This window comes from Choloepus didactylus, chromosome 13, assembly GCF_015220235.1.
Source record: "Choloepus didactylus isolate mChoDid1 chromosome 13, mChoDid1.pri, whole genome shotgun sequence".
Classification (NCBI taxonomy): Eukaryota; Metazoa; Chordata; class Mammalia; order Pilosa; family Megalonychidae; genus Choloepus; species Choloepus didactylus.
In genome coordinates this window covers 83,265,353-83,285,941 of record NC_051319.1, presented here as the reverse complement: position 1 = coordinate 83,285,941, position 20,589 = coordinate 83,265,353, and the positions used below count along the sequence as shown (strand labels likewise).

The 20,589-nt window shown below is 33.4% G+C and overlaps 1 protein-coding gene across 5 annotated transcripts in view; it reads right to left on the bottom strand.

Annotated features, from left to right (window-relative positions):
* Positions 1 to 4,808: 4,808 nt before the first annotated feature.
* Positions 4,809 to 20,589, bottom strand: part of MATR3 (matrin 3) — a 40,273-nt gene continuing 24,492 nt past the window's right edge. For 3 of the 5 annotated variants that reach the window (XM_037800864.1, XM_037800863.1, XM_037800865.1), the window contains 13 exons: positions 15,938 to 15,999; positions 14,970 to 15,011; positions 14,532 to 14,644; positions 14,214 to 14,266; positions 13,609 to 13,734; positions 13,037 to 13,162; positions 12,683 to 12,850; positions 11,540 to 11,671; positions 10,823 to 10,866; positions 10,353 to 10,728; positions 8,429 to 8,795; positions 7,824 to 7,945; positions 4,809 to 6,010 (listed from right to left, as the gene is read on the bottom strand). In XM_037800864.1, coding sequence (XP_037656792.1) covers positions 5,960 to 6,010; positions 7,824 to 7,945; positions 8,429 to 8,795; positions 10,353 to 10,728; positions 10,823 to 10,866; positions 11,540 to 11,671; positions 12,683 to 12,850; positions 13,037 to 13,162; positions 13,609 to 13,734; positions 14,214 to 14,266; positions 14,532 to 14,644; positions 14,970 to 15,011; positions 15,938 to 15,999 — 1,782 coding nt within the window. In that variant the 3' untranslated portion in view covers positions 4,809 to 5,959. The remainder of the gene's footprint in view (positions 6,011 to 7,823; positions 7,946 to 8,428; positions 8,796 to 10,352; positions 10,729 to 10,822; positions 10,867 to 11,539; positions 11,672 to 12,682; positions 12,851 to 13,036; positions 13,163 to 13,608; positions 13,735 to 14,213; positions 14,267 to 14,531; positions 14,645 to 14,969; positions 15,012 to 15,937; positions 16,000 to 20,589) is intronic. The other 2 variants (XM_037800866.1, XM_037800867.1) reach the window with 2 other exon arrangements.

Genomic DNA, 20,589 nt, shown 5'->3' with positions numbered 1-20,589 from the left:
CCCATATTGTTAAGTCTTATTCATGCTTTTCTTGCTGTCATCATTGGCAAGCCTCAAAATACATTTTTTAAAGTGAAAAGAGACCAAGTACAAAATAGTGTACAGTATTTGTTAAAAGAAGAAACAAGATTTGAATATGTATGTGCTATATTTGAAAGAGGACACACAAAACCTGGTAATTTCCTGCTTGAGGGAAAATGATGGACTGGAAAATGGGTGAGACTTACCTTTATTGTAAACTCATAAAATTTAAACCTTTTTTATACCACATGCTTGTAATATCTGTTAAAACAAAAATTCCTAACATGGAAAGGCCTGAGTCCAGAAATAGGGTTACTCCTCTTGAGGGCCATTTCATTCATTGACAACCTGCTTTGGATCAGTTCCAAAGCCCCAAAGAAATGAACAGAAGTGCTCTGCCTTAGCCCCTGGGTCAACCACTTTGGTCATATATGCAGATCTGTATCCTAAACTGGGAGGAAAAGTTGGCTTTGCTGTCTGTTGAGCATACAGTTCTGGGAAGGAGATAGTGCTGTTTTACTAGTCAGTGAAGTATATAATTCATCCACGGTGAGGAACCTGAGAGATAAACTATCAACCCCAGAGGCTAGAAGATGCATGGACAGGAGTGGGAACAAAATCAAAATAAGTGTTTAGGTTACCTGTAATCGACCCAGACACCCTTAAAAGCTAATCATAAGATGAAGCGAACTTGTTACTTAATAACACAAACCATCTAATCGGAAAAAAAAATTTTGATAAATCCTATTTTAATCTGAACATCTCAAAGACATATGCTGTTTTTCCCAAAGGAGATAAGTTCTTAATTCCCAACCCATAGTGAAAGAGTTCACTATTGTGGTTGAGAAAGCTTAATGGGCTTAGGGTTCTTCCTTGGTATCCTTTGGACACAAGGATCGTCTGCACACTTGCAAAATGGAGCTCATAATACCCATGCTATGCATGGATGCTGGTGGTGATGGTCCATGAATGGAGAACTGTCAGAAGAGTGAAACAGACAATTTGCCCATGGAGAAAACTGGCACTGCAACAGCATCAGACAAGATCCACAGGTTAAAACTGCAGAAATTCAACCTGTTTGATTTAAACGTTAACAGTCCTTTTTTTGAGGTGGAGGTTGATGCAGGAATCAGGAGAGGAAGGTCAAAAAGGCCCATGATGGCTGAGTAATCTTCACTCCAAACTCCTACCACTTTCCTAGAGCTCTAGTTTTCATAAAAATATAAGTTGTATCTTGTGATCCAAACACTTCACAGGAATCTACCCAAAGATACTGGGTATATGTGAAGGCACCCATCAATGGGGAAATGAAGTATGGTATTAGAATGATGCCCACAATATATTATAATAAAGCAGGCTGCCAAATGTGTATAGTCTTCTAAAATTGTATATTTAAAAATAGGAATGCATGGATGTAAACGCAAATATCTGAAAAAATGGTATCAACATTAAGGGCAATAAGCTCTAAGTGGTCATATTCTGAAGGAACTTTTACTTCTATTTTCTGTATTGTTCAACTCGTTATGAAGTTTTAATTTATAAATAAAACCCCACACTCCATTAAAATTTAACATAGGTTCCTACAGTAGTTTGGCAATGGCTTTGTCCCTATGCTCATTCATATCATGGGAAAGCTGGGCAGGACCCCAGTATTACTTAAGAGTAAGGACTTATCACTGTAGGGTTAAACAGAGGTCCCTGTCCTCAACAAATTTATGATTCTGGTGAAAATTACTCAACAGAATGTCTATGTGTGGCAGCACTGTTCTAGGTACCAAGGATACACCTCAAGGCAGTAATTGCCAGTTTTCTTAGAAAAATGGAGTGTTCTAGTGAGGCTGACCCAAAACGTTAAAAACAAAAAAGGTAGAATTCGTACGGGTTGAGTAGATAAGCTGAGCTGGATTTAGGCTGAGCTGGGTCAGAGACACACTGGTGCTTCAGAAGCCAAAAGCCAGAAAATTAATTAGGAGGTATCATTCAAGTCCCACCAACCATTATGCCAATGACCATTTAAACTGAGATTTTTCACAGGCTTTCAAAATACCATGAAATAAGCACGCAAAAAGGGAATAAACTAACTTGGGGTTGTCCTTACACATAGAAAAAAAAAGTTCCACACAGCAAGGGCAGACTAGGATCTAATAAAACTGATAAAGCCTTTTGACATTTGTAACCAATTCTTTTTTGTGGAAAAATTTTCTTTCGAGCTGAACAGTCAGTGAACAGCCAACCATGGCAAAAGTTGAGCAACCAGGAATGATGTTCCTGCTTTTGATGGTCAGGGGCAGAGTGAAACTCGTAGCACACAACTTATCCTAATGCCAAATAGTGCTGTCCTTGGTATGTCCCCATTTGAATTAGGACCTTAGAAACAACATAACCTCATCAATGGTACCATATATGAAGCACAATGACATCAGAGACCAGAAAAAGGTCACTGAAACTGTACCTAATACAACTGCAACTAACTACCATGCCAAGTTTGTTAAGTGTACATGACTACTTGTGTGGGGTAGGAAGGCTTATGTTCATCGATATTTATCTACTACACTCAATAGGTTGCCTCCTTTTAAGTTTACATAACTGTACTTTGAAGAACTTTGAGAGTATAAAAAAAAAATTACACAACTTTCTAATAGGGCTAAAATTACAAGTTCAAGAAACAAGGCTAAAAATCATTAAGGTAAATCCTTTATTAAGTATAGTATACTAAAAAAAAATTAACCACAGTCCTCTCACCTGGAATTTAAAAACTCTTATCTCCACTAAGTACTACTTTCAAACTTTTACTAAATTCCTAATGCTTCAACTGAGTTTTAAGCTAGTCTCAATTACAAAGTACATCAGCTCACATGCACTTGAGCAATGAATGAGGGACGGTCATTTCCATTTTGCCATTCACTTGAAACTTCAAATTCCTAATATCAAACCTTTTCAATCAAGTTCCTGTTTTGATTGGTAAGTCTTCAGTAGAAAAGGCAAAACAAAAAGGGAAAGAAACAACTGGGTCAGGCAAAATAGCTGATTCGCACTTCACTAACCTTCCTTGAAAGGTATGATTGTACTAGGTCCCCAGAAAACTTGGACTTTTCTGTTCCTAGCCAAAGAAAATGGATGAGCCTGAAAAGGACAGTGAATTGTAAGTGAAAGCAGTATCTAAGGGTTCTGAAATAAGACATCACCCATTAATAATTAAAAAAGATGGGGGGCTTTGCACAGGGTGAACCCTCAAATGATGTTGACAATTATTTTCCCAGTGTTTTTCTTAGTTTTAGGCATGCAAGAAGAGTAAAAGACTTGCAAAACTGAAGTACTTCAGGCAATAGTACTAAATCAAGCATCTTGTTACAACTAATACTAGAACAGTTTAGCTAAAGCAATGGTTCCCAAGAGTGTGGTCTCTTGCCTCCGAACTGGGAACTTAATGCAAATTCTCAGGACACACCCCAAACCTAGTAAATCATGCATGCTAACATTTAAGAACCATTGGTTTAAAAGGAAAAGAATCCACACATTAATGTTGATTTCAAGAAACTTGGCCAAACTTCCATCAGAATAGATGGAGTTTTGCAGAAAGTGTTCTCAGCTTACCTTTTAAAGGATTTTTTTTTTTTTAACCTCAGCTCAAAAATGAACTCAGGGAATATAACATTAAACTCATAACCATTGAATACTTGAGATTTCAAGTATACTAAGTCATATTCTATGATAAGTGGAAATATCCAGAGCTGATCCTAATTCTAGTGCAAATTATCTTAAATAAACTACAGACTCTTAACACTTTTCTATTGTTTTAAATTTTTGCAGTGTCCCTTCAGAATTCAGAATGGATATGACCGTAAAAAGTTTATTAGACTTTATCTTATTTTACCAACCAAAATCTCTAGAGGAAACGGTGTATTCTAGCAAAAAATTCATTTTCCTCAGAAATAAAATTTAAGTATCTTAAGATACTCAAAGCCATGTTATAGCTACCAAACTTAAGCCTTACCAGGGACACTCTCGGAGCCCGAAATTTGCAACTAGAAAGTTTTTTAAAAGTAACTGCAAAACAAAGTCAAGGTGTTTCTGAAATTTTCCTCCAACTTACAGAATAAATTTAAGACCAAAGTAAAGGCTCAAGATTGTAGAAAATGTACTTTTAAACCTTACAGTGGCATTAACTGAAAACATTCCTACTTTAAGTGTAAAAAGAGGCTTCTTTTAATCTTTGAAATAGTTTTTATGGATTTATGCACCATATGAAGTTATTAAAACTAAACCAAGTCTTCCTTTCTTCAACTTGGAACATCAAATAAAAAAAGCTATCATTTACAACAAGCAATTAAGGATTCTATTGTGCACATAATACTTTCTGAAGCTGCTGTTAGTTAAAAATTGAAACTGAAGTGCGTAATCAGTAAAGGCTATAATAAAATTGCAGAAGAGAACTGGCAAGGATTTTTTGCGCATGTTAACGTTAAAATACTTTCATCTGGCCTATAGTGTAGACACCATAAAATTTTATCCAACTACTTGAAATATCCTTTAATACTGTGGCATAAAAGTTTGAATGAGAATCCCTATCATTCTTATAAAAATTAAACATTTTATTAGCAGAACTAGCTTTTCAATCACTATTAACCATGTTAATTTCCAATTTTATTATTAAATGCTTAGACATGTCTAAACACAGTCCTTTGCTATTATTTCACCCTTAGCATTTTAAACTCACAAGGTTTTCAAAACCCATAACTAGTCTCATTTTCAGTTATGTAACAGGAACAAGAAATCCACCAGCAGCAGAAAGTTTAAAATTCAGATCTTTAGTAGCAGTCTAGCACACTCAATCTAGATTAAAAGTAATTTGTTAAAGCATGCACATACGTGTAACAATGAATAAAAACCACAAGTGACAAATGTATTGGTTATCATTCCAAACATGTATAACCAAAGAACATGGCCTAGGATTTCTTTATTGGTATTCACTTCAGTAACTTGAATCCACAGATATAAGCAGAATATAAGCAGAAAGTTACAAGTAAACACAGATTATACATGCAAATTTCTTTTCACAAAGATCACATGTGCAGGTACACGTATTAGAAGAAGCGTGCGTCTAGAATCATGGCCAAACATTTTAAAATGCAAAAATGTAAAACTACATCTTGAAAATATGAAGAGATGGTTTACACACTTCAGAACTCAAATGTTGCTTATACCCGAGATGTATGACCGCTACAGGATTCAAGTGACAAGCAATAAGATCTCAAGAAATTAATACTGGTCAAAGAGAACGGGAATATTTTTTACATTTCACTGAAAATACATTGACTACTAGAATACGAAATCTAGCAGGAAATTAGGAAAAAAAGTTACAAAATCTAAAGCCAATTACTTAAGTTTTTCTCATTACCTAAACAACAGCATGACATTAAAAGAAAACTGCACCTACATCTTAATGCCAATCTCACATTAATGACATTCTCCAAAAATGAAATGCAACCAAAAAACTTCAAACTCCAAATAAAGTCTGCAAGGCTCAGATTAAAATGTGGAATGTTTCAGATGAAAGTAATAAAAATACAACTGGTTTTGTTCTTTATTGAATGGAATCCAAAGTTGACATTTCTTTGAAACCTGGAACTACTAAATTTAATTTCTCTGAATGTTTCTATGTATTTTTCTTAGTGGTGCAAGTTATCTTAAGTTATGGAGTCAGTCTCTACAAAGTACTTCTGTCTGTTGCCATTCTGATAGAACAAAAACTATTCATTAACTGTATCTGTATTTTTGCTATAACACTTAAACACATGAACAGACATCTATTATTTTTTTCCACTAAAACAAAAGAGTACAATATTTTTCTAACTATCAGTACTGTATTTAAAAAAGGTTAACATTAAAAACAAAGAACCATTATTTTCTTTTGAAATCATTAAGCTTCTTGAATATCTTAAGCTTCCTTCTTCTGCCTGCGTTCTTCTGCCAATTTATTCAGAAATTTCTAAAGAGAAAAAGAATTATAGGGATTAAGTTACCTAAGAGAAATATAAATGGATGTAAGAAACTAAATTCCAAAATAAAATCCAAGTTTAGGGAATTGCATGTGATTTAAAATATAACCTTATCAATACTTTTCGAGAATGAGTTAACTCAGTCAGTGTACAAAACTGAAGTGGTTCAGAGGACACAACAAAAAGGCAAGAAAAAATGACAAGATGAAAACTGATATTTCAATGTGAGAATAACCATAATCTTTTAGAGATGAGAAAATGAAGACTACGGTCACACAGAAGAACTGGTGCCACTCCAAGAACACGAACTGTTAAAATGGTATGCATTCTTTCAATGTTCCATCCATTACCACAGGGTTTGGCTAACTAAAGGTGTGGTAATAATATTTTAGGCTTATTTGGTCTCTGATGTAACTACTGAATCATACTGTTACAGCACTAAAGCAGCCATATACAATACTTAAAAAGGAATGACTGTGGCTGTGTTCCAATAAAAGTTTACAAAAGCACATCCACTGCAGGAATAGGCTGCTGATCCTTCCATTAGTTAGATACCAGGTGATCACTTAAGTCACCAATGGAAATACAAAAGATAAGTCTAAAATCTAATCTAAAATATTAGAAGTTCCTTTTCTTCTGGTTGGACTCTATCAACTCTGTAGCTACTGCAAATTGATGAGAAAGTTACAACTCAATACTTTCTGAAAAAAAGTATCAAGTCATTGATTAGTAAGACATATAAACTTAAGTTCTTAATCAGCTTGACACAAGTTCCTTCAGAACAGAAGGAAATAACGCAAGCTACCTCCAACAGACCCAATATCTAATTCCAAAGCACAACATTTACAAGTTCCAAGGATATAGAGATCTCTTTCACACTGTTCCAGTATTTGAGTACATATAATTTCTGTCCCCAAACAGCTTAATGTCAGAGCAGATAAAATTACACTAAATCGCTTTTTGTTCAAAAGAACCACCCTTTTTTAATATTCATAATGGTTAGACAGGTAGTAGCAAAGAATATTTACATTTAAAAGAAACAAAAGTGATACAGTCAGTAACTGGAGTAATTTCAGAAATTTAGACCCATATTTATCCATCTAGTCAACACAGAAGAACATGTCTGATGACTGTATACTATACTAGCTTTGTATTATAAAAGCAGGATGAAAAATCCATTTATCTACAGTATGAGTTCTTCATAAGTCCAAATTTCAAGTTTTCCCCCATTATCTATTTGCATATTTGGTCCTTTCAAGAGGCTACTAAAAAATAAATTTCAAAATATCCAAAAAGGAATTTATTTTTTAAATTATGCTGTGCTTTTATCTGTCTGTTTTATTCACCTATCTTTTTAAGTAACAAATAATTTAAAGTCAATGTAAAAATATTAAAAATGAAGGGACATGACACTTCACAAAGCTAATAAAGCTTCTGATTATTCCACTTGGCTTTCATGCCTCTATCTTCCAAATTACATATACAGGTCTATCACCCATTTTAGAATATGTGAATGACTTCAATTATAAGAATTATCATGGAATTTATTAAAATGGCTATAAATTATCAAATTATCATCATTTAATTAAAGTGTGAGAAGAGGCTCAATAGATGTTTCGAAAATTGATTAAACTGCCTAAGGCCCACCAAAGAAGGAAAAATGTGATCTCCAGGACAAAGCACTGTGCTGGATCCACAGAAGGTACTATACACATTTTACTTATATATTTCACTTATTTTTGTAACTTTTATGATTTGTTAGTTTTAACAAAAGAACTCTCTGTCTTTTAGAGTCAGCCTTACCTTCAATTTCTGATAATGAGGAAGGCTGCTGCAATGAGTATTCTTTGCAACTTCTTCATTTGTATAAAAGAGTGAACACAGCTTACAGTAAAACCCTGTTTTAGGTATCACATAGTCTATACCTAAAAACACAAACATATATTCTTACAAATTAAGTAAACTCAAGATTTTAATTAGTATTCTCAAATCTTTTTTCCTGTCAATATAATTTGAATGAAATGATACAGTTGTGAAGTCCAATGTGGGTCAAGCTAAACAACAAAAAAAAAACCAAAACCACGACACTATGACACTATTGTTGAGTTTGTACCCACCTAAATATACTCTTAAAAAGACAAAGTAAAAAAAAAAAAAAAAGCAATGCTAAATTTTCAGAAACCTTTATGAGAAAAGAGAACATATTGTGGCATGGTAACATAATACAAGGTCAGGAGACATGTATGAGGGAAAGAAAATATGATTTAAGGTTTACAAATAGTTGTGCACAGAAATAAAACTAATTTAAAATGCTACCAGAACTTGTAAGACAAATTTTCAAATCTTATTTTAATGGGGGTGTGTTTGAAGGGAAGAAAGAAGTGGAAGAACAAAGCCTTAAGTCTCACCAACAGGAACATTGGGCTGATACGGTCCAATTCTATACTCATCTGGGATTGTATAGTCCTCCTTGTTTTCATCACTTTGGCCATCTGCATTTTCACTTGGATCTTTGTTGGGATCATCAGCATTCTCTGCAGATTCAGCGCCTGGTTCTGTATTTTCCTCATTTTTAATTCCATTTTCCAACGCTGCTTCGTTTTCTTGATCAAGTTCCTCCATCTTGTCCACCTTAATTTCAACCAAACCATCATCATTTTTGTCACCAGATTTAAATGCCATGCCCGATTTACGAAGTTTCTGTAGTTCCGAATCTTCCTCATCACCAACCTCATCTAGAGTGACAAAACCTTCCATACTCCCTGGGAAACGACGCTGTTAAGAAAGACAAATTTACTCTGCAACAATTATCCTGCAGCATCCCTTCCATTTGCTTTACTCGAAGGGAAAAGGATAGCGTCTTTTTCTTTACTAACTCTCTGAAAAAAAAAATGACTTTTTTCCTTTCTCCCCCCAGATCACACTGATGATTCTTTTAACAATTTAGCTTGTTTTAAAAGTAAATAATGGAAGACCTGCACCACAAAGAGCAGATCTACACTTTCTAAGATTATGCTGCTAGAGAATGTGTCAAAGAACTGTATTGATAAAAGTAGTTCACTGGTATCCTTTGTAAGACAGTACCTTATAATGAGATCATAATTCATTTAGAGAACACAATCTAAAATAGTGTAATGGCTCAGAAATCAAGCTCTGGAACCTGTCCAGGTTCAAAATTACAGCTCTGTCACTTGCTAGCAGTAAGAACTAGGACAAGTTACTGAAATTCTCTATGCCTCAAATTCCTCATTTTCAAACGGAAGGTAACAATGACACCTATCACATATGGCTATTGTGAGGATAAAGTTCATTACTAACTATACATAAAGAGCTTAGAAAAACTCACAGCATATAAATAAATGATCAAAAATTGCCAGCTCTTAAGTGTGCAAATTTATCATAACAATCATTCACTCCAGTCAGCAGAATAACCTTAAGACTTAATAATAATTTTTTCTAATAGGTGAATGTTCCTTAGAAGGAACTGATGGGATAGGATGACAAAAATCTCATTTCCTTCTACATTTCAAGAGCCATTTGAATATTATAATCCTTAAGGTAGGTAGTCAGTACATGGATCATTTGTTTACTCTTTATACCTCATGTATATACATGTGTGTATTTTTATATTGATATTCACCCTATATGCACTTATGTGACATATTTTCTAATGGTTTTTTTTTTTAATCATCATTTTATTGAGATATATTCACATACCACGCAGTCATACAAAACAAATTGTACTTTCGATTGTTTACAGTACCATTACACAGCCGTACATTCATCACCCAAATCAATCCCTGACACCTTCATTAGCACACACACAAAAATAACAAGAATAATAATTAGAGTGAAAAAGAGCAATTGAAGTAAAAAAGCTATGAAAGCATTTAATGAAGCTTAATTTTATCAAATTGGAAGATTCTTTAAGTTCAACAAGTTTTTAGGAGTGGCAAACTGTTTTAGTATTCTGGGTCAGTTAATTTATCAAAAAATCATAACCCATCTTTTTAAAAACAAGCTGTACTACAAAAGGGTAACTAGTTCACCACCACCACTAAACTTCGGAAGTTTTACATCTTTCTCCCTCACTACTAAAAAGTTCTCCTTCCAAGCTGAAATTTTTGAAACAGTAATAAAAAGTCCTAATTAATCTATATATTGCAGAGTTCATATTCAAATGTTTATCCTATGGTTTATTAACAATCTGAGTTTCTTTCTGATATAAATGGCTTAATTTTCCTTAATTTGATCCTGCTAGGGTAAATAATTTGAAACATTTATCTAATCTAGTTTTCTATTAAAACTGGTCAATATAAAATCTTTCTTTACCTTTTTAAGCTTTTTCTTTGCTGCTGCTGAAGAACTTGCATTTGCATCTTTTTTCACAGCTTTGTCTGAAGGCTCCTTTTTCCCTTCAGAAGACACATCACCTAAATTTGCAAGATCGGTCTCATCTCCCACTGAACTCCCACTTTCAAGCAGTGCCGCTGCCTCTTCTTCATCTACAAGTAGCTCATCTTCAGATTCAAGAAGCATGTTAGGCTCCTGTTCTGTCTGGTCATCTTTCATATCTTTCTCTCCATCTTCACCTGACTTCTCTTCTTGTTCTTTTCCTTCACCTGTACTTTCAGTCTTCTGGGAACCATCAGTTTTGGATTTCTTATCACTTGGAGATTCTTTGCCATCTGGAGAATAAGATCTTTTCCTGAAATCAAAAATACAAATCAATTAATTTCTCTGAGTTGGGAAAAAGAAAAAAAATTTAATATACTAGATGCATGCAAACAGAATGAAATTACCGGGATTTATCTTTTTTCAGTAAGTCAATGCCTCTGTTGGGAATCTAGAAGATAAAAGTTTTGCAGAAGTTATATGATTAAAATATTATCATCTCCAGATTATACAATGATCAGATTAACTAAAAATTAGTGACTGTCCCTTAAAGGTGCAAATGTAGAGGAACTTAGAATCTAAGAAGCAAAAAACTTTTGGTATGGAAAACTTAAGATACACAATTAGGCAAGCATAAAGAAAGGACTACTCTGCATTTAAGGGAATCAGTCTTTTAAAAATAATATTCATTTCCATAAAAATGACAGAGTTTAATTGCTGATTAGCCAGTTTTTCAGTCAGTAACTACTGGGAAACAGCAAACTATAATCATCTCAGCCTTATAACCATATCCAAGTATTCAAGCCTACAGTGAACAGTTTATCACAATAATCATTCCAAGAGAACAGTGGTTTACAACATTTATGGTTAGAACTCTGTTCAAATAAAAAATTCAAATAGGTAAAAACAATGAAGGTACAATTTACAGAGTATCAGTTAAAACACTTCTGCTACTGGAGAAAACCAGAAAAAGAAAGGTCGCTCTCACTTGATAACCAAAATCTGTATTTTACAAAACAACAAAACAAAAAAATTTTTATAAGAATGTTGGGGAGGCTTAAAATATGCTAAAAAACAAAACAAAAACAAACAACTTTAATGAATACAAATCAATGACTACATACCCTCAGTACCAGTTTTTTATATTTCTCAGACAGATCAACCTTCACACATCTCCCCTGAAACCAAAGGGCCTTTTTCAAACAATGATCAACCATTGCCATTGCATCTTCTCTGGTCTCCATCTCAATAAAGGCCTAAAACAAATCAGGAAGGACATTATGTCTCACAGATTTTTACAGGATTCTAGAGTTCTATTATTACTTCCATCTTGCTAGGAAACTGTAATCTTTGGCACAGAGATGTAGGTAAGAGTCAAGCCACTGAATTTAATATGGACAACTGTCAGATTCACAAAATTCCTGTAGCACTGAATATACCACTACTCATCTTCAGTCTTTCTGCAAAAAAGTAATTTAAGCAATAACCTTAAAAGTTATTAATCAAAATACTGCAAGAAAAAGAAAAATCTAGAAGGACACAAACTTGGAAGGCTCAGTTACAAAAAGGAGTTTCATAGAAAAAGAAACATTTAAGGAGAAGGGATTGCCTCACTTTGAATTTTAAAATGAAAGTATTTTAGTTAACTCATTCACAGAATTTGAAATCTGTACTGTCCACTGATTGTAAAGCACTCTTAAACAATGATGGCATAATAAACTTACTATCTGAAGAGTAATTTGGCAATACGAAAGAATGCAAATATTCAGATCCAGAAGTGCAATTATGAAATTTTATCCTATATGCATACAAATATGCAAAGATCCACAAGCTGCTAAGTCCATAGTAGCACTAAAGGTAAAGCCAAAAACCTAGCAATTATAAATAACCATCAGCCCAGGACATTAAAACATTGTAATTTATTCAATGGAATCACATACAAAGTGGAAGAGCTACTGGTATAAAATTATCTCCAAGGAAGGAAGAAAAAAACACGATAAATACAAACAAAGATTTTGGAAGCAAACCCAAAAAGCAAATAGCATTTTTACTAGGCTGGGCAAAAGAGATCTTTTCCACTTTATACTTTTCAGTATATAGTGAATGCTTCACCATGAGCATTAACTAGCACTTTTAAAAAAGTCAACATTCATCACTGCATGGAAAATCTCCCTGTTCCTTTCTACACTAAAATATGATATACTGAAAAATCTTAAAGCACTTTCAGAAATAATCTTTTTCAACACCTCCACACATATATATATTACCTGACTTTTCATCCTCATCAGTATGTAATTCTTTATTTTCCCATAGGGCTCAGCAAGTTTGAGGACAGCACTGTCAGAGTAGCCAGAATGGGGTAAATTGCTGAGATGTATCACACGTCCAAGCTCTTGCTTTTGATCAAACTTCTGATCTGGCTTCCCTTCAGGTTTCTTTATTTTAAATAGAAAAAAAAAAAAAAGGTTAAATGTTGGCATATCTGCTATAAAAAGAAGTCAATAAATAAGAACGTGTTATTTATTAGCAACAGTTTTAAATAGCCGAAGTTAAAACATTAAAATTATATATCAAAATAGTGGGTTATACACAACATGGAAAAACATTGATATTCAAATTACCTTTATTCTTTTATACTTCTGGGACAAATGAACTCTCACTGGCTTGCCAAATACTAATGCTGGTGTGGTTGTATAATAATCAACTGCAGCCTGAGCATCTTCTGTGGTTGCCATTTCAATAAATGCCTGAAATTACACAAAAAAATTATTTCTTTAAAAAAAAAAAAAAAAAAAAAAGAACATTACCCAAAGTCTTTCATTCTACTAAGCTATTTTATCATTTACTATATGCATTGGATTTGAAATTATGTATTGGCATTACTTTAGCAGAAGTATGAAATGGCTCTACAAACAATTTTCCTTTTATAGTGATTATAAGCAGTATACCAATAAAGACAATTGCAGCTTAAGGATCATACTTTATATAGTTACTCATAATCCATTAGCACTACAAATTAGTATTGCCGACTATACTTCAGCTATTGGTTTTTCCTCTCTTACATTTCCTTATTGATGATTTTGAAAGATTAACTAACATTCAGCACCTTTCTTAATAAACATAAAATCATTTAGTCCCTTTAAGGAAATATATTAGTGGTATGAAAAAATAAAATGCTTATTTCAACTCATACCTCATTAATTTTGTTTAGAATCAGATGATTTGAAATAACTCCAAATGGTTCCACCAGCTGTAACAGTTGGTACCTCAAGTTTTTCCCTCGCTGAAAATCCATGATGTGAACAACTCTGCTAGTTTCCTAAAAGACAGGGAAAAAACCAAGTCAGTAAGTTTCTTTAAATGCAACAAGATGCTAATTATATATAAGATTTTTTAAAAATTAACCAGAACAGAGTAGAACAATTAACTTTTAACGTCCTAGAGAATCTTACAACTTTACACCAAATCAAGTGTCACTGCAGTAAATTTCTTTCTGACTACAATCAAAAAGTTTATACTTTCTCAGTTTCAGAAAACAGTCTCTGCACTGATTTTTAAAATCAAAGAGCATGTAAGTGCCTGGATAACAAAGTTCTTAAAACGCTTGAATTAAGGTGAGATCTCCTCACTATAGGCATTGTGACAGTGAAGTTTTAACTATTATCAAAGCCTGATGGTTTTCAAATAGCAGTCTTCCTACAGTAAGGACCACGATACACATTCATTCAGAAAGACTTTAAGTCAAATCACATTCCCCCAAACAGTAAATATAGTAAAAGCAAGAGCCGTATTACTGACCACTCGGCCTTTTTGCATGTGTCTTGGTCCTTGGAGGTTTCCATTTCCAGCACCTTCGGAGGGGGAAGGGGAAAGTGTTTGTTTTTTCTTGTTGTTGTTAGTTTTGTAAAATAAACTTGCTATAACAGGCTATTTTAATTAAAACATGGAGACTTTTCCAAAACAAATGAAAAAATGTAAGTATCATTATTTTGTCTTATCATACTATGTTATTTCTGAATTACATTTCAATTAGTCTTTCGCCTGAAGCTTCAGTATTTAATTTCTATGATTAAACTCTTAGATAAAGGTTAACATGCACTTTTTTTATATAATCACCCAGATTTCCTCTTGGTCCAACTGCTGGTCCCCCAAGATGAAATGAGGGAGGTGGAGGTCCCAGAATTCCTGGTGCTGGGTTTGTAGATTGTTGCAACATGAACGGATCGCCCCTGGGATTGTGAAGATATAAAATAAAGCATCATAAAGGGAACCACCAGAAATAATTAAGATTTATCATTAAAGCACCTTTGTATGACTATGACTTCAATCTTGGGGACAATTTATGTGTGAAGAAATGCTACTAAAATTGCAATAAAATAAAAATTACTACAAAAAATATTTAAAAAATTTTTTTCCACCACAGTAACTTTTACCAAACTCATTTTCAGTAAAGAAATTCTTAAAATATTTCTGTTTATGAAATGCTGAAAGTTAAATCTGAATTCCTTACATTGATCTCCTTTACAAACAACAGCTTAAAAATTTTTAACTTACATTGTGTGTCCTGTATCATTGTCAGGATTCCATTCTGGGTAGCTTTAAAAAGACCAGAAAATTAACTTTAAAATAAAACTGTCCTTTTCACAAAGTAGCCTCGTTTTGGCCTCTAAAACAGAGATTATTTTATTAGTAAAGTTATCTGAACTAAGTGTTAGAAATAATTAGTTTTTAAAACATATCATAAATATTTCCGAAGATAAGAAAAAATTTCAGAATTTCAAAATAATCCAAATGAATGAGAATAAACTTGTTTGATATGCCTGAAAATGTAGATAATGTGCATAGAAATTAATTTTTTTTCCCCTATCATAAGGAGAAAGATGCTGTATGAAGAACTGAAAATGTGGGTTACATAGGGAAACAAGAACAGACCACAGGTCTTCCTTAACCAATATGAAATATCAAGAACAGAGCTGAGTTGTGGCACCAGAAAAGAGAGCCCTGAAGAGCTAGGCACATGTGAAAATCGCCACTCCAGTGAACAATGGGCATTGTGTGCTGCTGAGGCAGAGTGTTCCTTTAAGAATTCAATTCCATTCTAGCAGCTTAAACTCAGAAGAAGAAAAGGTATCTCAAGAGTCAAAAACTGTATCATGAAAGATTTTGCTTGAAACTGATTTCTAACTTGAACGACCTTTCCCCACTATGTTTTCTACATCTTTTACATTCTACATATCAAAGGGTATGTCTTTTAAATCTATTAAAAATTCTTTCAATTAAAAAGGGGGTCAAGGTTTATCTATCTTAAAAATATTAAACAAGGTATCACTATCCCCTTCATCTAGTATTCCGTATCACAGCCCAGATGTAAACAATTTATTTGTAGTTAGTACTGCCTGGACAATATCAAGTATGTGGTAATAACATTGTGGGTAAGAAGTAAATGATGAACTCCCCCAAAGAAATCAATGGCTGTTTCTGATTCATGATAAGGATGCTTTAAAGGTATTTCAAACTCCTACATTTCAAGAAGAAGCTGGCATCGACGACTGTGACTTGCTCCATTGATATGTTGACTCCACTCCTGCAGCAAAGTAAATCAGTAGAATTAACAAAAAGAAAGCTAAAATATATTTATGTGAACCATTCAAACTCTAGAATGTTAATCTCTATGCAGTATTATAGACCGTACAAACACCTGCCCAATTCATTAAATCACACGGATTTAATTTGAAACCACTTCTCTGAATTGGTGTAGCTTGATCCTGCCCTCAAATACACGATGCACATTCTTGGAAAAACTGAGTAACTTGAGTCAACATACTAACAGACCTGACAGGGAAAAGGTACAGAGTGCAAGAAATCAAGAGTAATAACTGACCTTTAGATCAGCCAGGCAAATTAATTTCTGCTGTAGACCAAACTGAAGTATTTATGTTTTGTTATTATAACTAGTTCGTCAATGCTCTAATTATGATAATCATGTTTAGATCTATTTTTCTAGAATATACATGCTTTAAATATTCATAATTTGTCAAAAAAAGAATCAATTTATCCATATACCAAGAATACTTCCTTATTTAATATGTAGTGAAAAATGCACCTTTGTGCACAGAGTAGCATTGCCATAGAAAGCTGAGCGGATTGAAAAGGAATGACTTTTCTAGAAAATGCTCCTCACTCATCAAAAAACTAGTCTCCCATTATATTCCCCAAATATAAAGCAGCAAATTTCAGAAATACCTATTCCCAAATTTTAAGAGGGAAAACGTATGACATTCTGTCAATATTTGCCCCTTTGTGGTTTATTTTAAATTTTAGAAGGAGCCAACTTTTTTCCTATTTTATTCAAATAAATTTCCCTTTCTTTTGAAGAGAATCGATATACAAATGAATTAACATTTTAGGCAATCTAAGAAAGAGTAGTTTGGAAAATTGGGCTCTGGTATCAGATTGCCTAGGTTCTATTCCCAAAGCTGCCATTTGCTTTCGAACAAGTTTGCTTGGTACAAGTTACTTACATTTACTGTGACTTCATATTGTCACAGGTTGTTGTGAAAATCAAGTTAACAAATGTAAACTGCTTATGAGTATCTTGCCAGACATGTAGGAAGTGCTCAAAAATGTAAACTATTATCACATTGCTTATAAAGCCATCTTGCTTTACAACTATTTTGTTTCACAAATTTCCACAAATTGAGACTTCTCCAACACCCACACATTACCTGAAACAATTATATTTGGAATGGAAAACATGGTTAGGCAATGCTTGGTATAAAGGGATCTAAGAATTGAGCTAAGATAAGGCACCAAATAATGATACCTTTCTGGAAAGCTTCAGAATGGCACTCTGTAAACAGAATCCTAATTTTTAAAAACTGATTTATATTACAACAGCTTACATATATTCCTATGCCTTATTAGAATGGACTAAAACCCTGTGGAAGGACTAAAATGAAATACACCCAGACATAATGGTTCTTCCTCAGAAATTTGGTTAGCCACCAGCTACTATCATGAATTTCAAAGCTAGATTGTGTTTCAAAAATAATGGCAAACAACTCTCTCCAGGTGGCTCTACAATCAGATACCTGGGATACAAAAAGTTTCTACTTGCAAAGCAACAGAACTTGGGTTATTGGAGGTTGCTTTTTAAATGGCTGTAAGCAAGATGGCATTAAAGATAAAGTTTACAAAAGTCAGAAGAGAGATTAAACAAATACCTTAATTTAGACTTTCCTTGACTAAAAATCTTCAGATTTTATTTAAAATATCCTTGATTAGTGGTATTTTGGGAGAGGAGTAAGTTACCCTGTTAGGCATGCTTCTAATTCAAAGGAAATGGAAAGGGTATATAGCTGAAGATAAATTATTTATAGCCAATCCCCCATGCTCTTTAAAGGTTCAAACTTTGGGTTAAAGTGTACTGACAGAAGGAAGGCCATGATCACAACATTATATACGTACCTCTGAAACACACCCATTATTAAGCTGTACTATTAACTATTATACCTCATCTCTCACTGCTTGGTTTAAGGTAAAGGCTAAGAGTCAAAAGGGTTGACTCTTATCCTTGGAATAACTCGCACATCAAATTAATAAAGAATAAGGATTCAGTTTTTTAATTCAAAAGTTCCTGAAGGAAAACTACATTCACCTTGAGGTCTTTTGAGATACCAAAAGTTATATAAGGAAAGGATAAGGTGGACAAGCATTTCCAGAGTGGCAGAAAATAGAACCACTTATGGGCTTATTTCTAGATTACTAAAAGAAAAAATAGGAACTCAAGTGACAAGACAGCAAAAGAGCTGTAGTGGACAGTTTTCTTTAAATGAAAAGCATTTGAGGGAAGTTCAAGGTTTTCTAGAAAACAGACTTGCTGTTCTAAAATAACCTACAGAGAAATAAAAGCAATACCGGCACTGAAAAGTTACTTAAAAAAAAAGACACTCCCATGATGATCAATTAGATAACACTTTTCACCAAAAAAATCTCTTATTTCATAGTAAGAACTTTTGATCATGTAGGCTATTATTTCCACTAAGTGAAAAGAACAGATTTTCCAAGTTATGCAGCAATACCAGAGAGCAGGATGAAACGTTTTAAATTTTTTTTGTTGTCTTCTCCTACCATAACAATTTCCTCTAAATTCACTGTTCCTACACCAGCTATAAAATGAGTGGGGTCCACTACTAAGGTACATATTTGTTCCATCAATATCAGCTACATCAAGGAAACTAGAAAACACTAAGAGAACCCAGGTGTTTAAGTTTCTTAAAATTGGTCAAATTTATAAATATCATAAATTTTGTAAGCCAAACAAAAGGCTTCAACATTTTGAGGTACCCAATATTTTGACAGAATAACAAAGCTAGCTAGGGCCTAAGCATTTTCGCATTTGTACCTCCCTGCACTAGGTTAAGGTACCTTACTTTCGAATTCAAATTTTCCCCCAATATTTTTAAACAGCTTTTTGGTTAATTTAGACCCACTTAAGTCAGTCTTCTTCAGGAACTAGAAGGCAGCAAAACTTGGAGACAAAATAATAATCATATATAAAAATAGAATCCTTTTCTCTGATTAAAGTTCTGTTATGGTTTCCTTTGTGTTCCAATACAGCACTATACTTTTCTTTGTGCAATCAGCAAAGCTAAATTAAAGATCAAGATGAGGAGGCTTCCACCAACAGCTTTGCAGTGATCTATGATGAATCCAGTAGCCAAGATTTTAAGTGCCCCAAAATTTATTTCATTTCAGACACTGGAATATACAATTTCCCTTTAAATTTAGAGACCTTTTTTGAGAACATTGGTCATATCACCATTTCTGCTATGATAAAATGGGAGTCACCACAGTTCAATGGATTGTTTCATTATGGCAACTCACACCAGACCTTAAACTTAAAATTTAGTTTTGAACAAAGACTAAATTAAATTCCAGAATATGCTAAGTATAACCAACAAATTTGAAAAAAAGATAACACCAAAAGCATCTATCAGATAAAATATGTTGATGTGAGTTTGGGTTCTACTTCTTAAATGAAAATAAACCCCTGACCTAAACTTAGCATTTGTTAATTCATTTGGATAGGGATTAAAGATTAAAATATTTGTGTGCTTAAAGTAATTCAAAAGATTTTTGCATTATAGAAATACATACATATATTTAAACTAATAATTATTTTAAAAGACATTTCCAAAATACTCCGTAACTTCAATCAAAGAGAAATCTCAATTATCTAAGAGACAAACACAAGAAAGGGGATGACTGATATTACTTTAGTAGAATTCTAAAAACAACATGATTTAGACTACTTAAAAATCAATACTCACTAAAAAATGAATTTCAAAGGAATAGATAGGAAAAGAAAATGACTCGGATGTTACTGTAAAGAAAAACCCTGTAATAGTAACCATCAAATCAATTTCATGGCAGCAACACATTCCAGTTAAGCAGAGTAACTGTATAACACACCAGAAAAAATGGATGGTCACAGATTACAGATCAAGCTAGTGGAGTGCTATAAAGTTGACTTTAAGTCAACTGCACGGTATACTGAAAAAAATCAGTGAGAATGGATAACATTGAAAAAGGTGAAAGAGAAAGGACAATATATATAAATTGGCACGTTGAAAAAGTTCCCATTTTGCCAGATGTGATATAATTAAAGCAAAGGAGAATTAGTTTTGTTCAAATGACTATACCAGAAATCTCAACCTAAGTCAGAAAAAGAATATGCTTACGAGGAACACAGAGCAGAATACTGCAGTAGTTGATTTTCCAAGTCTTTAATGGGACAGATGCATATGGGTAATAAAAAGTGAGTTTCGAAGTATGTTTTAAGAAAGTTGTGGAAAAGGAGAAAAAAAATGATGAAAAATTTCAGTCATAGTATGAGAGTTTGTGTTAAAGGGAAATTAAAAAAGGAAGAATGAACTAGTCTAAAATAGGAAACAGTCAAATAAATACCAGGGCTCTACATTAACTCTTTCCCTGTAGCCACAAATAAGGAAAAAAAGAGACTTGTTCAAGAATACATCTTTACTACATACAAATCAGCAATCAAGACAGATGGAGAATTGAAATCCAGCATCCTGAATGGCAGAGTACATTGACTGCAAAAAAATTACTTAAAACAATTCAACAAAGCAGACAAAAAAACCACAAAAAACTA